This window comes from Chlorocebus sabaeus, chromosome 28 (genome assembly GCF_047675955.1).
Source record: "Chlorocebus sabaeus isolate Y175 chromosome 28, mChlSab1.0.hap1, whole genome shotgun sequence".
Lineage (NCBI taxonomy): Eukaryota > Metazoa > Chordata > Mammalia > Primates > Cercopithecidae > Chlorocebus > Chlorocebus sabaeus.
Window position 1 is genome coordinate 10,595,897 of NC_132931.1, and position 17,933 is coordinate 10,613,829.

At 47.3% G+C, this 17,933-nt stretch overlaps 1 protein-coding gene across 5 annotated transcripts in view; it reads right to left on the minus strand.

The window, feature by feature from the left end:
• CUX1 (cut like homeobox 1) overlaps positions 1–17,933 on the minus strand; it is a 470,594-nt gene that overhangs the window by 211,862 nt on the left and 240,799 nt on the right. For all 5 annotated transcript variants that reach the window (XM_008018447.3, XM_008018446.3, XM_008018445.3 and 2 more), the window contains exon 4: positions 3,262–3,340. In XM_008018447.3, the coding sequence (XP_008016638.3) occupies positions 3,262–3,340 (79 nt within the window). The remainder of the gene's footprint in view (positions 1–3,261; positions 3,341–17,933) is intronic.

Consider the following 17,933-nt stretch of genomic DNA (forward strand, 5'->3'; position numbering starts at 1 on the left):
AAGGCAGAATATGAATATATACCTATGCTGTGATCGAAATTCTATAAAATTTGCACATGTACATGGACAAGGTCGGCTCAGGTAAAGAGGAAACGTTGATGAGAAAAACGGTCTTTTTTTCTATGGGAAATTCACACAGAACGTAACTGCAGAGAAAGAAACCGAGCAATGTTTTAAAGTGGCTGCCCAGTTGGAAAATTTCACTAGGGAAAAATTGAGGTGCAAATTTGACTTTTGGAAAAGAGATTATAGGTTATTTAGAAAACAGCAGCTAGACGGGGTGCGGTGGCTCACACCTATAATCCTAGCACTTTGGGAGGCTGAGGCAGGCATATCACCTGAGGTCAGGAGCTCGAGACCAGCCTGGCCAACATGGCGAAACCCCGTCTCTACTGAAGTACAAAAATTAGCTGGGTGTGGTGACGGGCACCTGTAATCACAGCTATGTGGGAGGCTGAGGCAGGAGAATTGCTTGAACCCGGGAGGTGGAGGTTGCAGTGAGCCAAGATTGCACCACTGCGCTCCAGCCTGTGTGACAGAGCGGGACTCTGTCTCAGAAAAAAAAAAAAAGAAAGAAAAGAGATTACATATTATTTAGAAAACAGCAGCTAAAGAGTCTTTGGGTCTCTGGCAAAGATGAAGTGAGCCAGTCTTCTTTCGACTAAGTCACCAACTGGACAAGGTTCTCAGCTGGAAACCACTCCCTTCTGGGATCCTGCTCCCAGAAGTAGTAGCAAGAACTTCTGGGAATAGAACGGAGCAGAACCTTCCTGAGCCCAAGGAACCAACAAAAAGTCAGAGAATGAACTCTTTCGAAACACAAAATGAAATTTCTCAAAGCCCGGGTCACGCTTTTTCTGTAAATTCTTTATCCCTGTGTCAGGAAGGACATGACATAGTCCAGAGAGAAAATTCTCAGCCACTACCTTACGCACAAGAAAATGCCAGTGATGCCCAACCCACCAGGCTGCTGATGCCCGAGGGACAGTGCTCTTGAGGCAGAAGAATAGGGTCTGCAGGTAGGGAACAGAAGGCTGATTCACCCTGACTTCCTAGAACTAAATCGAAGGGAAAATCCCCACTTTCCACGCCCAGGTAACAAAAGGACCACCTGCTACTTTCTTTGCAAACCCCAATCTTTTCTGCCCTGTAGATGGGAAATTGAAAGTACCTTTGATTGGTTGCTTTCTGCAACCAATCAGATGTTTGCATAGAAGTGTAACTTTGTAACTTCAGCCTCTGATTGGTTGCAACCAATCAGACTGATTGCAGGGCCAAGTCTTCGTTTGCATAGAAGTGCAACCTTGTAACTTCACTTTAGCCTCTGATTGGTTACTTTCCACAACCAATCAAGATGTCTGCACAGGAGTGTGACCTTTGTAACTTCATTTCAGCCTCTGGTTGGTTGCTTTCTGCAACTGATCAGACTGATTGTGGGCCAGCACTTCATTTACATGGGGTGAACACCAATTGGCCAATGGGAAACCTCCAGAAGTTATTTGGACCCGAGAAGAATCTGTATCTGGGCCCTTGAGTGGCTGCTCAGCCCACTCCCACCCTGTGGAGTGTACTTTCATTTTCAGTAAGTATCTGCTTTTGTTGCTTCATTCTTTCCTTGCTTTGCGCATTTTGTCCAATTCATTGCTCAAAACACCAAGAACCTGGACACCCTCCAGCAGTAACACTGATCCATTTTACTGTGAAGGAGCCTCGTCGTGAGGCTCAGTCAGGCTCTTCAAGGAACTCCTAGTCAGATACAAACTCTCATAGAAAACCAAAAGGCTAGAATTTGGAACTAATAACTAGATAAGCTCCCAAGACAGCAAAAGTTTAGAACAAAGCAAACCATTCTCTATGGTTAGGCTGTTCCCTGACCCTGTTCCATTTTACAGATGAGAACACTGAAGTTCAGAGAGGAAAAGGAATGTCATCCAGGGAAGGAGAATCTGGGTCTCCCAACTCCCTGTCCGAAGTGTTTGGTGTGACCTCTATTAATCCCAGCTCCAAGAGGGGACAGCAAAGCCCGTGGTGGACCTGAATTAGAACATAAGTACAAAGGAGACCTGAGTCTGCCTCGCTCTGTTAATGTAGCTCTAATGACGTCAATGATATTCAGAGAATTGCTAACAAGGGCAAGTGTGCAACTGTAATGGGTGGGGAGGGGAGGGTGGTGGTAATTCCAATTCCTTGCTTGGCGGAGAAAGGCAACAAGTGACTTTCCTAATTTTCTGATAAGCATCTCTCCAGAGCTGAGCTGGGCCCCACATGGTTATGTCCATCACCTTATTCGAGATTCTAAGGCAATCGAGGACCCACAAACAGGACCAGAGAGTTCAAGGCACTCTACATGCCTTCTGACTTTTCCAGAATAAATAATCGGAAGCCATCACTTCTCAGAATGCCTCACAAACATTATTTAAATTTTAATTCTTCAATCCCTCTAAAAGAAGAAACAGGGCCGGGTGTGGTGGCTCCTGCCTATAACCTCACAGCACTTTAGGAGGCTGAGGTGGGAGGACCGCTTGAGCCCAGGAGTTTGAGACCAGCCTGGGCAATACAGTCAGACCTCATCTGTACAAAAAACACAAAAATTAGCTGAGTGTGGTGGAACGCACTTCCCAGCCACTTGGGAGGTTGAGGTGGGAGGATCGCTTGAGCCCGGGAGGTGCAGGTTGCAGTGAGCAGAGATTGCGCCACTGCACTCCAGCCTGGGCGACAGACCGAGACCTTGTCTCAAAAATAAATATATAAAATTAGAAAAAAATAATAAAAGAAACAACTTATATACTTGGTTGTAGCTGCAAGGATTATCAGTTACCTCTGCCCAATCTTGGATGGACCTGGCAGGGGGAGCGGGACACTGCAGGTGTCTTATTAGGGCCATTCCGAAAGTCTTAAATGTGGCATCGGGCAGTACGAGGGACTTCTGCACAGCACACACACATCAGGTTTGCACACACACATCTTCTCTGCAGTACGCGTAGTTTTATGCTGTAGCCTCAGAGATTTGGGTCTTTGCTTTTACAAAGTCATCCCCTAGAGATTACATGAGTACTTCAACAAGTACATCCAATTTCCTTTCGTACCCAAAGTCTGGGTTGTGGAGAATTCATGTGTCCTGCACTCCCTGGTTTCTTGGGGGAAGTTGCCACTGATGGCATATTTATTTTCCTTAGGAAAGCCAAGAAGAATGGGCCCCAAACCCACCGACTCACCAGACACAACGCCCCCCAGTGGTGGGCCATTAGTGCCGGGGCTTACCTGGGACGTCAATCAATCTTTTGTAGACATTCAAGAAAGCTGCTTCAGCTTCCTTGCTTCTTTTACTCAGTGCATCAATCTGAAAGGGAAGGAAAGAAAGAAAAACAAAGAGCTCAACATTTGTCAAGAGGTAATTTACAAAGCATAACACATCTAGTGAATTCCCCTAGCAGGGGGAAGTCTGATTCCTCCGCACAGATGCTTGACAACTGGGCTTCAGTCTCTTAGAAGAAATGCCTGCAAACACAACAGTACCCTGTTCATGAAGGTAAACGAGGGAGGAGCAGAGATTGGAGAGTACGGAGCCATTCACTATACAGCAGGGAACACTGGGTGGATCTTCCATACAGAATGGTCTGGCACGCCCTTCCTGGTCTTTTTTCTTCTCCAAGTACTGACTTAAGAGCTGGCCATGTGCTAGACACTGCTGAGGATCAGAGGTGGGCAGGAAGAGACAGTTCCTACCCCCAGGAGCTCAGGGTCTAGGAGGGAAACAGGTATGTAATTAACAAGCAATTAAATCCCTGGGGACATGGAGAACGGAACTTCAGGCAGTAAAGTTGTGACCTTAGAGCAGAGTCTTTAAAAGCATTTCACCCAGGTGGACGGGTAAGACACTGCATGTAAACAGACAGACACATTCAAATCCTGGGAGCAAAGAATTTCATACCAAAAAAAATTTTTTTTTGAAAGTCTTGCTGTGTCACCAGGCTGGAGTGCAGTGGCACGATCTCAGCTCACTGCAACATCTGGCTGCCAGGTTCAAGCAATTCTCAATCTTCAGCCTCCTAAGTAGCTGGAATTACAGGTGCTCACCACCATGCCCGGCTAAGTTTTGTATTTTTAGTAAATATGAGGTTTCATCATGTTGGCCAGGCTGGTCTTCAACTCCTGACCTCAGGTGATCTGCCCGCCTCAGCCTCCCAAAGTGCTGGGATTACAGGCGTGAGCCACCGCATCTGGCCTGTGTGTTCTGTTTTAAGACACTTATTTGCATGTCAGCTTGTGCTCCATTCCAAATTAAGAGTCCACCAACACTGCTACAACACACCATGGGGCATAGGGGACCTGCGAGAGTCTGCCGGGTGGGAATGTAGATACATATGCGGGAGCTGTGGGTGATGCAGCTGGACAAGCAAGTGGGGTGAGATTTTGAGGGGCACAAGGGTACATAGTGCAGGGAGACCCTCATTACCTGGGCAGCGGTCAGGGTGGAAAGGGCACAGGAGGGGGCAGGGAGGAAGAGACCTGTCGGACGTCACTGCCTTCATCCGAGTGAGATGCGCTGGGCAGTGGTTGGGGGTGTTGAGGAGGAGGAGAGGGTGGATGGAGAGATCAGCGACACACACAGTTGACGTGAGGCCCAGAAGAACAAGGCGAATCGAGGACGGTGCCCGGGATTCCAGATTAGGCAACTGGCGAGGTTTTGCGACAGTGGCCAGGATTGGTTTGTTTTGTGAACTGACTAGCTGAGCCAGTTTCCCCTAGTGTAGACGTCTGTTCATCAACTATGCTGGACGCATATGCAAAGAGCCTGCCATGGTTGGACCAACCTGGTAGAATATTCAGCTTACCTACACACTTGCTGGGACAACAGATCGCATTTTACAGCCGAAACATGCAAGATTGCACATGTACCAATGTCATACTGGCTCAGGCAAAGGACAGGAAATTATATATTCCATCTGTCCCCTCCTAGAACTATGCTGTCTCCGATGTTATTACAGAGGCAAAGGATGTGGTTTAATTATAGGGCCTCTCACCTGAGCCACCAGGCAGTTTGTTAAGAGCTGAAAGAGGTCTCCTGATTAAGGATGTGGGGTGCTCAGAACTGGGGGATGATGGCTAGTGGGAGCTGGGCCTAGAAAACTGAACGCATAGCAGCCTAGTGCAATGCAAGCATTTCCACCTTCTAACAAGCTGTGCACCAAGATTCAAATTTGAAGTCAATTCTTTGGAACTCAGACACATTTCGACCCCCCTCAACCTGATATGATAAGGCTGTGATTCTGGGCCAGGTGTGGTGGCTCACGCCTGTAATCATAGCACTTTGGGAGCCAGGGACACGAACATGGCTTGAGCCCAGGAGTTCAAGACCAGCCTGGGCAAAATAATGAGATATCTACAAATCAAAATTTAAAAATAAAAATTTTACAAAAAACAAAAAACATTAGCTGGGCAGGGTGGCAATGCACCTGTAATACCAGCTACTTGGGAGGCTGAGGTGGGAGGACTGCCTGAACCTAGGAGTTTGAGGCTGCAGTGAGCTATGTTCATACAACTGCACTCCAGCCTGGGCAACACAGTGAGACCCTGTCTCAAATAAAAACAAAACAAAAAAAAAACAAGGTTGGGAATTTGGTGTTAAGTAGAGTTTCAGAACAATCTACAAGGACTTTTTGTTTGAGACGGAGGCTCGCTCTGTTGCCCAGGCTGGAGTGCAGCGGCGCAATCTCAGCTCACTGCAGTCTCCACCTCCCGGGTTCAAACGATTCTCCTGCCTCAGCTTCCCAAGTAGCTGAGACTACAGGAGTGCGCTACCACGCCCAGCTAATATTTTTTGTATTTTTAGTGGAGACGGGGTTTCGTCATGTTGGCCAGGCTGGTCTTGAACTCCTGACCTCGGGGGTCAGGAGAGATTACAGATATGAGCCACCACGCCTTGCTTACAAGGACTATTAATATGACAAGACCGCCCTTTGTTTTTAAAATAACCCCTCCCCCATATTAGCAACTCATGCTCATTGTGTGATCAGAAAAATATCAAAAATATAGAAAACAACTTAAAAGTATAATTAAAATCCGCCACTCACAGGCAGGAGTCAAACTGTCAGGTCTTTATTTCTAATATTTTTTCCTAATTTTATATATATCTATATATATATAAAAAGGGTTGCAGTCAGGCACAGTGGCTCACGCCTGTAATCCTAGCACTTTGTGAGGCCAAGGCGGACGGATCACGTGGTCAAGAGTTTGACCAGCGTGGCCAAGGTGATGAAACTCTATCTCTACTAAAAATACAAAAATTAGCCGGACATGGTGGTGTGCACCTGTAATCCCAGCTATTCAGGAGGCTGAGGAGGGAGAATTGCTTCGATTGTACCCAGGAGGTGGAGGTTGCAGTGAGCTGAGATGGCACCACTGCAGTCCAGTTTGGTGACAGAGCAAGACTCTGCCTCAAAAAAAAAAAAAAGAAAAAAGAAAAAAAAGAGTTACATGAAGTGCAGACACACAGACAAACAAGAGAGAGATGTATTATACATTAGAGTGGTCTTGGACTGGGGGTGATGGGAAGGAGGAGCTGGTGGATGCCAACTGACGGGTGTGGGATTTCCTTCTGGGGTGATGAAAATGTTTTACAATTGTTTGTGGTGACAGCCGTACAACTTTGTGAATATCCTAAAAGTCAATGAACTCCAGACTTTAAATGGGTGAATTATATGGTATGTGAATTATATCTCAATTAAGCTGCTTAAAACGCATGTGTGTATGTACGTACTTGAAATCAGCCTATACGTAAGATTGTGCGTTGTGCTTTCTTTCCCTGTCATATCATGTACCTTTCTCAATATCTATTACAAATTTTGGGAACTGTCTAAATGGCACTGTTTCAACTGTACCTAAGCCCGCATATTATAGATGTCTGGAGTAAGCAATGGATTTAGAGTTGCTTCTCTGGATGAATTGGAACACTCCCTGGGGCTCAGTTCTAAGAGAGGCAGGTGGATAGCAGAGTCTGTCCAGAAAGCTGGGCAGACGCCCTGGCTGCTGTCCGTACCGCTTGACGGCCACACAGAGGCTTTTCTTTCTGACTTAGGATCTGCCTAGGGAGGGCCCCTCACTTCCCAGGTATTCTGACTGAGGGTATCGGGTGGCTGCGTCTCCTGGAGGCAAGGGCTGGGATCTGGAAGGATCCTGAACTCTGTCATCCCGTCTGTTTGGGTTATTCCCGGCGATGTGGGGTCTGGTAATTTACACGGCACACTTCGGGGCTGTAACGGGCTGAACTGTGTCTCTCGAAAGATGATGAAGTCCTGACCCCCAGTACCTGTGAAAGTGACCTTATTTGGAGCTAGGGTCTCTGCAGGTGATCAAGGTAAGGCAAGGTCATTAGCCTGGGCCCTCGTCCAATAGGATCCAATAAGGAGGAGAAACCTAGACACAGAGACAGACACATAGACAGGTAGGATGTCACACTGGGTTGATGATCTATAAGAGGAAGATGACCAGGAAACCACCAGAAGCTGGAACAGGAACACAGCAGATTCTCCCCTACAGCAAGCAGAAGGAACCAGCCCCATGGACACCGGGGTTTTAAAACCACTCCACTGACCGGGGAGCAGTGGCTTAAACACCTGTAATCCCAGCACTTTGGGAGGCCAAGGCGGGTGGATCACGAGGTCAGGAGATGTAGACCAGCCTGGCCAACATGGTGAAACCCTGTCTCTACTAAAAATACAAAAATTAGCCGGGCATGATGGTGGGTGCCTGTAATGCCAGCTACTCAGGAGGCTGAGGCAGGAGAATCGCTTGAACCCAGGAGGCGGAGGTTGCAGTGAGCCGAGATCACACCATTGCACTCCAGCCTGGTGACAGAGCGAGACTCCATCTCAGAACAAAACAAACAAACAAAAAAAACAACCACTCCATGTGTGTCCGTGTCGTTTTATCTAAACCAGCATAAAACCCAAAAACCCTAGTGTTCCTCCACTCATCGGAGCTGTATCATAGGGACCATGACTCTCAGTCCTCTCTGCGTGCCCTCCTCCACTAACACAGGGAAATTCCAGCCCAGTCCTGAGGAACACGGTCAGGCTGATGAGTTTAATTAATTCAGTATGCAAACAGACCATGAGGTTTCTTAAAACAGACTACTTAAAAGATCCTTTTCTAAATGATGAAGTCCCCTCAGCCACATAGACAAGAATGGGCCTCAAGGCTGGGCGTGGTGGCTCATGCCTGTAATCCCAACAATTTAGGAAATGGAGGCAGGAGTTCAAGACCAGCCTGGGCAGCGGAGTGAGACCCTATCTCTACCAAAAATAAAAATTAGCTGGGCATGGTGGCAAGCACCTGTAATCCCAGCACTTTGGGAAACCGAGGTGGGAGGAGGGCTTGAGCCTTGGAATTCAAGACCAGCTTGGGCAGCAGAGTGAGACTCTATCTCTACGAAATACAAATTAGCCAGGCACGGTGGTACACGCCTGCAGTCCCAGCTAGTTGGAGGCTGAGGTGGGAGGATCACTTGGGCCCAGGGGTTCAAGGCTGGAGTGAGCTATGATTGAGCCACTGCACTGCAGCCTGGATGACCGAGCGAGACCCTGTCTTAAAAAAAAAAAACCAGAATGACCCTGAAGTTGGAGTTCGGTCCATCCTTCTGCAGCTCACCCAGTCGGCGGCAGGTTGTCCCTTCGTGTGACTTCCCTGCTGCAGTCGGTGACCTCCTAGTTCTGTGCTTTGCTTACTCAAAACACCCTTTGCTAGCCTCTCCGTCCCCTCAAAACCCATCTATGCTGCGAGACCCAACGCACACACAACTTCCTCCAGACCTGGAGCTGGGTTCCCGGGCTGCTCTAAGTCTGGAGACGGGGAGGGAGCCAGAGCTTTGAATGCCAGCCCCACCTCATCTGCTCGAGGAGGAGACAGCAGTGGCCTCCTGGGGTTGGACGAGTCACTGACCTACCCTTGCCAGGGCCCCAGTACCAGACACAACACAGTGACTGCCACACACGACAGCTTCCCCCCAGGTGTCCACATGACTACTGGCCAGGAAGAGCAGCCGTGGGAGGGAGGGAGGAACGGACAATATCCTGCTCATCTTCATGCTCATGCTGGCCCCCCATCCCCTCACGGCCATCCTGCAGGGAGCCCAGCCCATCCATTGCGTGCCTTGGAGGTGCAAGCCAGGGCTTGGTAACACAGCTGCCTCTGAGAAGGGGAGGGATCTGAACGAGTAAACGTCTGAGGCGAGGTCTTAAGGCAAGGATTGCTGAAGAGAGGATCCTAGGCTAGGGTTCCGGCTCGCTGTGCCTGCGTGCATATTAGCTTGAGGTAGGTACCATGCCCTTAAAACCATTTAGAGCCAGCACCGATGCTCATGCCTGTAATCCCTGCACTTTGGGAGGCCAAGGTGGGAGGATCGCTTGAGCCCAGGAGTTCAAGACCAACCTGGGCAACATAACAAAACCCCATTTCACACACACTCTCAAAGACACAAAACCATTTAGAAGAAGCTAAACTGGGATGGATCTAGAGACGGTTAGACACTGGCCTGCGGCCTTGGGTAAAACCTGTCCTGCTCTGAGGGATCAGCCTCTTTTTCAGACTCACCTCCTGCCATGCCTCACACTCCTGCCACACCCAGTCACTCCCAATTCCCAGAACACATGAGCAATTTCCCCTCCACCTGGAAGGCGCCTCCCAGGAATGCTACCCTGATCCCCAGGCTCAGAGCAGATCCATCTCCCAGCCACGGCCACTCCCACCACCACCTGGGGCTGTCCTGGAGTTTTAGGATGACAGATAAGGCTGCCTGATTCAGGGATCCTGAATTCCTGGAAAACTAAGCTGCAGCATCAACTGTCTTTCCTCCCGAGCACGGGCACACAGTGGGTGTTTAATATGCTTTTAATATCTTCTGCAATGGCCAACTGCATGGTCTGCAGATGTGACCCAATGGTTCAGGAATCCAGGTATAAATATTTATGAAAATGCTCAATATGTAAAGAGTTCTTGACTGGGCATGGTGGCTCACGCCTGTAATCCCAGCACTTTGGGAGGCCAAGGTGGGTGGATCACTTGAGGTCAGGGGTTCGAGATCAGCCTGGCCAACATGGTGAAACCCTGTCTCTACTCAAACTAAAAAAATTAGCTGGGTGTGGTGGCAGGCACCTGTAATCCCAGCTTCTCAGAAGGCTGAGGCATGAGAATCGCTTGAACCTGGGAGGAGGAGGTTGCAGTGAGCCAAGATCACGCCATTGCACTCCAGCCTGGGCGACAGAGTAAGACTCCGTCTCAAAAAAAAAAAAAAAAAAAAAAAGGAAAGAAAAATAAATGCTTAATATGTAAAGAGTTATCTGTGTAGTAAGCATTTGTTTGGTGTGCTGTGAGATGATGACAGTCACTTGGCTGGTAGTAGCTCCTGGGAGGTGTCTTTCTGTACTGTACACAGCCAACAGCGCTCTCCAGCTGTCTTCCTGCGGTGACCCGCACATCTGCCCTAATGGCTGCTATTGGAGTCCATGGTTATGTCTTCAGCAACATCACTTTCATAAGGTTGAGGTTTTTTTTTTTTTTTTTTTTTTTAACGTAGTGTTACATTTACTTATTTATTTATTTATTTTGAGAAGGAGTCTCGCTCTGTCACCCAGGCTGGAGTGCAATGACGCGATCTCGGCTCACTGCAACCTCCCCTCCTGGGTTCAAGCGATTCTCCTGCCTCAGCCTCCTGAGTAGCTGGGATTACAGGCACCTGCCACCATGACTGGCTAATTTTTGTATTTTTAGTAGAGACAGTTTTCACCACGTTGGCCAGGCTGGTCTCGAACTCCTGACCTCAAGTGATCCACCAGCCTCGGCCTCCCAAAGTGCTGGGATTACAGGCATGAGCCACCGTGCCCGGCTAAGCGTTACATTTGAAGACAAATATGTACGTGCAATGGCTCACGCCTATAATCCCAGCACTTTGGGAGGCCGAGGTGGGAGGATCGTTTGAGTGCAGGAGTTCGAGATCAACCTGGGCAATGTAGCAAGATCCTGTCTCTACAAAAAATAAAAAATTAGCTGGGTGGGTGTGGTGGTGCATGCCTGTGGTCCCAGTTCCTTGCCCAGGAGGTCAAGGCTGCAATGAGCTATGATTGCACCACTATACTCTAGCCTGGGTGACAGTGAGACCCTGTCTCAAATAAAATAAGATAAAGACAAATGTCCATAGGAAGGTATTTTAATCTAGCTCTCAATCAGTACCTGCTTATGATAGTATAAAAACTAGGTTTGGAAAACGAGTTCATAGAAATCCACCAGGTCTCTGAGCTATGGAAGGGGTAAGAAATTGCCCAACCACGCGAGTGCCAGCGGGGCTGTGCTGTGGGTTCCCGGAGTCACACGGAATATGCTGCTGCCGCTCCCAACTACCATCCAGGCTCCCTGGAGGAGGCGTCACACATCTCTGCCCACTGCCACATGACTTGTGGTGTAACAGCAACTTCCTCCTGGGTGCTTTCCCTCCCCAGTGATGTCAGGTGTGGCCACATGAAATGCTTTAGCCAATGGTATCTAAGTGATGGTGTCTTATCTGAGCGTTAAGATCTAAGAGCCAGTGTGCTCCCTCCCTCTGCTGTGAGGACCTTATAGGACCTGCTTCCTCTACTGAGATCCTAGAATGAGGATCACCCACAGGGCTGGGGCACAGTCACAGCCAACCCCCAGCCAACATGACATATGAACAAGAAATGATCTCTGGTTGCTACAGGCCACTGAGATTTGTAGCAGTTTGTTTGTTACTGCAGCATAATCTAGTAAAAGCTGATGGTTACAGATCTCAAGAGTTGGCCCTATCTCTAAGAGATCAACATACAGTGCCGGGCACAGTGGCTCCCTCCTGAGCTCAAGTGATCTACCCGCCTCAGCCTCCTGAAGTGCTGGGATTACCGGCATGAGCCACTGTGCCCGGCCAAGAAGTGCTGTGTATTTTGAAATAAAAAAGGCTCATCTCTCCAGTGTACCACGGGGCCTGGCCATGCCCGTGTGGTAGGCAAGTCCACGCCACACACAGCCAAGAGCCTGGGCATGCTGTTGGCACACCAGGGTTTGATTTCCAGCTCCAACATAAAACAGGTGCTCTGCCTGTGCCATTGAATTAACCTATCTGGGCCTCAGTTTTTTCATCTGCGAAGTGGGGTGATACATCTTGGTTGCTGTGAAGATCAAAGCAGTGGCAGCCCTTGGAAAACAGTGAAGGAACTGCTGTCTCACCAGCTTCACTTCTCAGATGCAGAAACCCACCAAGTTACTTGGCCCCTGGCCCCTCCTAGGGATATGATAACATCCAGCATTGCACACTGGGGCTGGGGGCCACGTGGTCAATGGAAAGAGCATGTGGTTTGATGGAAAGACAGACTTCGGTTTGAATCCTAGTTCCAGCACACACTGGCTGGGTGACTGGGAGGCAGGTTACTCAAATGCTGAAGTCTTTGGCTGGGCGCGGTGGCTCACGCCTGGAATCCCAGCACTTTGGGAGGCCGAGGCAGGCGGATCATGAGGTCAGGAGATTGAGACCATCCTGGCTAACATGGTGAAACCCTGACTTTACTAAAAAAATACAACAAAATTAGCCGGGTGTGGTGGTGGGCACCTGTAGTCCCAGCTACTCGGGAGGCTGAGGCAGGAGAATTGCTTGAACCCAGAAGGTGGAGGTTGCAGTGACCCAAGACACTATGCCACTGCACTCCAGCCTGGGCAACAAAGTGAGACTCCGTCTCAAAAAAAAAAAAAAAAACCATATATACACACACACATATATATACACACACATATACACACACACACATATATACACACACATATACACACACACACACACTGAAGCCTTGGTCTCTTTGTCTATTAAGTGAGGGCAGTAACTCCCTCCTTGTTGAGCTGTTGTGATTATAAATGTGGGAACCTCCTACATCAAGTATCTGACACTGGACACTGTCTGGATAGGAACCAGGTCAACATCACTAACCTTCAATAAGAAATCCAAAGTCAGCACCTTTCTTTCGACCACACCATAGGTTATTCCCCGTCATGATAAAACCAAGCAGGAAGCCAAGATGTGGAAAGTCCTGGAGGACTAGGACCCTAAGCAACATATTTTTTTTTTTTTCTTTTGAGATGGAGTCTTGCTCTGTTGCCTAGGCTGGAGGGCAGTGGCACGATCTCGGCTCACTGCAAGCTCTGCCTCCTGGGTTCACACCATTCTCCTGCCTCAGCCTCCCGAGTAGCTGGGACTACAGGCACCCACCACCACACCCGGCTATTTTTTTTGTATTTTTTAAGTAAAGTCAGGGTTTCACCGTGTTAGCCAGGATGGTCTCAATCTCCTGACCTCGTGATCCGCCCGCCTCGGCCTCCCAAAGTGCTGGCATTCCAGGCGTGAGCCACTGCGCCCGGCCCCTAAGTAACATTTAAGACCACAGTGACAATGGCATATTCAAGAACAATCCACTAGCCTATATACCCCGGGAGTTTACAAGCTAATGATTCAGAAATAAACACAGGCCATTAAAAGAATTTTCAAATCGATGAGCTCTGTCGGACCATAGGCCAATAAAAATCAACAAAGCTGCAGGGATACGATAGGGTAGTTTTGTCTTACTCAAAGTCTGGCTGTAGAATGTTTTCAACAGCAAAGCATGGTTTGAAGGGCCACATGAAACGCTAGAAGTCAGCTAAGACTGACCCGGGTGCTGTCCGAAAGAGACACCTATGCAGGCCAAAGCTTGAGGGTTTTAATTTTTTTTTTTTTTGAGATGAAGTCTCACAGTCACCCAGGCTGGAGTGAGGTGGCATGATCTTGGCTTACTGCAACCTCCACCTCCCGGGTTCAAGTGATTCTCCTGCCTCGGCCTCCCGAGTAGCTGGGATTACAGGCACCTGCCACCACACCCGGCTAATTTTTGTATTTTTATTGGACGGGGTTTCACCACGTTGGCCAGGCTAGTCTCGAACCCCTGACCTCAAGTGATCTACTTGCCTTGGCCTCCCAAAGTGCTGGGACTACAGGTGTGAGCCACCACGCCTGGCCCCACTTAGTAAAGCTTCTAAGAGGAAAACTAGAGAGGCCCTGAAGAAGCCGCTGGCTTGGAGAAAGGATGTGGGATCCATAGAGGAGATTTGTGGCAGGGGATAGCACAAGATTAAAAGCCAAGATGATAAAAAAAGCAACAAGCATTTCTATTCTCCTTGAGTTTACGAAGCCCTTCCAAGTACGTCTGCCATTCTGGCTGTCAACATCTATCTGAAAGGCTGTCTTGGGGGAAGAAAGATTAGCTGTCTTCTCTCTCCCCACAGTGCAAAACCAGAATGAGCAAGTAAATGCTCCAGTACGGCAGATCACGGCTTAGACAACAGGGAAACCTGCCGGCAGCAGGCTCTTCAGAGGAAGGAGGTGCTGGTTGCTTGCTCACCCCCACTTCACTTCTTCCTGTATTCTGTCAATAAAGTTGTTGAAGGAGGCTAAGATGTGCTAGGTGGTGTTCTATCCCAGCCTATGGGAGACAGAGATTCCTACTGCTGCTCCCAAAAAGCTTAAGATGGGGTAATGCTCCCCTACTCTATCTCCCTTGGGTAAATCCCGGTGGGGGTGTGGGGGGCAGGCTTCCTAGGGGATAAATGCCTACCTGAGATTTTTACATCACCATTGTTGTGAGTAGATAATATATGCGTACAATAAAAAAAATTGTAAAGGTATAAAAACATACACATTCAGCAAGACTGCACAATGCAAAATCAATATATGGGCGTACCTTGAAGATAACGCAGGTTTGGTTCCAGACCACCATAAGAAAGTAAAAACAGACCAGGTGTGGTGGCTCACGCTTGTAATCCTAGCACTCTGGGAGGCTGAGGAAGGTGGATCACCTGAGGTCAGGACTTTGAGACCAGCCAGGCCACGATCGTGAAACCCTGTCTCTACTAAAAGTACGAAAAAAAAAAAAAAAAATAGCCAGGTGTAGTGGCACATGCCTGTAATTCCAGCTACTCAGGAGGCTGAGGCATGAGAATTGCTTGAACCCAGAAGGTGGAGGTTGCAGTGAGCCGAGATTGTGCCACTGTACTCCAGCCTGAGTGACGGAGTGAGACTGTCTCAAAAATAGAAAAAAAGGCAAATATGACAAAAAGAGCGAATATTGTAATTAAGCAAGTCGCATAATTTGTTTGGTTTTCCAGTGAATATAAAAGTTATGTTTATATCATTGTCTATTAAGTATGTAATAGCTCTATGTCTCAAAAAATGTACATATCTTAATTAAAAAATACTTTATTGCCAAAACATGCTAACGATTATCTGAGCTTTCAGGGAGTTGTAATGTTTTTGCTGGTGGAGAGTCTTGCCTTGGTGTTGATGGCTGCTAGACTGATCAGGGTAGTGGTTACTGAAGGTTGGGGTGACTGTGGCAATTTCTTAAAATAGGAAAACAATGAAATTGGCTACGCTGATTGACTCTTTCATTAACACAAAATTTTTCTGTATCATGCAATGCTGTTTGATATATTTTTACCTACAGAACTTCTTAAAAAATGTGAGTGGATCCTCTCAAACCCAGCCACTGCTTTATCAACTCAGTTTATGGAATATTCTAAATCCTTTATTGTCATTTCAACAATATTCACAGCATCTTCACCAAGAGTAGTTTCCATCTCAAGAAACCACTTTCTTTGCTCATCATAAGAAGCAACCCCTCATCCATTCAAGTTTGATCATGAGGTTGCAGCAATTCAGTCACATCTTCAGGCTCCATTTCTAATTCTAGTTCTCTTGCTATTTCCGCCGCATCTGCAGTTCCCTCCTCCACTGAAGCCCTGAACCCCTCAAAGTCATCCATGAGGGTTGGAATCCATTTCTTCCAAACTCCTGTTCATGTTGCTATTTCAACCCCCTCCCATGAATCACAAATGTTCTTCATGGAATCTAAAATGGTGACTCCTTTCCAGAAGGAAAGGATTTCTACTTAATTTGCCTAGATCTATCAGAGGAATCACCATCTATGGCAGCTGTAGCCTTACAAAATGTATTTCTTAAAAAATAAGACTTTAATGTCAAAATTACTCCCTGATCCATGTGCTGTAGAATGCAGGTTGTGTTAGCAGGCATGAAAACAACACTCATCTTGTACATCTCCATCAGAGCTCTTGTTGACTAGGTGCACTGTCAATGAGCAGTCATATTTTGAAAAGAACCTTTTGGCTGGGCACGGTAGCTCATGCTTGTAACCCCAGCACTTTGGGAAGCTGCGGCAGATGGATCACAAGGTCAGGAGATCAAGACCATCCTGGCTAACATGGTGAAACCCCATCTCTACTAAAAATACAAAAAATTAGTCGGGCATGGTGGCAAGCGCCTGCAATCCCAGCTACTTGCGAGGCTGGGCAGGAGAATCACTTGAACCCAGGAGGCAGAGGTTGCAGTGAGATGAGATCGCACCACTAGACTCCAGCCTAGGTGACAGAGTGAGCCTCTGTCTCAGGCAAAAAAAAAAAAAAAAAAAAAAAAAAAAAAGGAACCTTTTTATCAGCTGGGTGCGGTGGCTCATACCTGTAATTCCAGTACTTCGGGAGGCTGAGGTGGGCGGATCATGAGGTCAGGAGTTCGATACCAGCCTGGTCAACATAGTGAAACTTCGTCTCTACTAAAAATACAAAAATTAGCCAGGCATAGTGATGGGAGCCTGTAATCCCAGCTACTCTGGAGGCTGAGACAGGAGAATCACTTGAACTTGGGAAGCAGAGGTTGCAGTGTGCCAGGGTTGTGCCATTGCACTCCAGCCTGGGCGACAAGAGCTAGACTCCGTCTCAAAAAAGAAAAGAACCTTTTTTTCTTCTGGGCAGTAGGTCTCAACAGTGGGCTTAAAATATTCAGTAAACCATGCTGTAAACAGATGCTGTGATCCAGGCTTTATTATTCCATTTCTAGTATAGGCAGAGTAGGTATAGTTGAATTCTGAAGGGCTGTAGGATTTTCCAAATGGTAAATGAGCAATGGCTTCAACTTCAAGTCACCAGCTGCATTATCCCCTAATGAGAGTTGGCTTGCATTTGGAAGCTTTGAAGAAAAGACACTGACTTCTCTTTAGCTATGCAAGTCCTAGATTATGTCTTCTTTCAAGAGAAGGCTATTTTACCTACATTGAAAATCTGTTGTGTAGTGCCATCATCTTCATTGATTATCTTAGCTAGATCTTCTGGATAACTTGCTGCAGCTTCCACCAAAGCATTTGCTGCTTTACTTTGCACTTTTGTATATGGAGATGAATTATTTCCTTAATCATCATGAACCAACCTCTGCTAGCTTCCAACTTTTCTTCTGTAGCTTCCCCACCTCTGTCAGCCTTCACAGAATTGAAGACTCAGGGCCTTGGCTTGAGAGAATTAAGACCCAATTAAAAGAATTAGACTTTGGCTTAAGAGAATGTTGTGGCTGGTTTGATTGTCTATCCAGCCACCAAAATTTTCTCCCTATCAGAAATAAGGCTTTCTTATCATTCATGTGTTCACTGGAGCAGCACTTTTCATTTCCTTCATGAACTTGTCCTTTGTACTAATGACTGGGCTAACTGGTGCAAGAAGTCTAGTTTTTAACCTACCTCAGCTTCCAACATGCCTTTCTCACTGAGCTTAATCATTCTTAGCTTGTAACTTAAAGTGAGAGACATGTGACTGTTCCTTTCATTTGATTAAACAGGCCGTTGTAGGATTATTAATTCAACTAGTTTCAATATTGTTGTGTCTCAAGAAATAGGGAAACCCGAAGACAGGAAGAGATGGGAAACAGCTGGTTGGTGGAATAGTCAGAACACACACAATATTTATCAATTAAGTCTGCCATCTTATATGGGGCACGGTTTGTGGTGTCCCCAAACAATTACGATAGTAATATCAAAGCTCCCTGACTGCAGATCACCATATCTGAT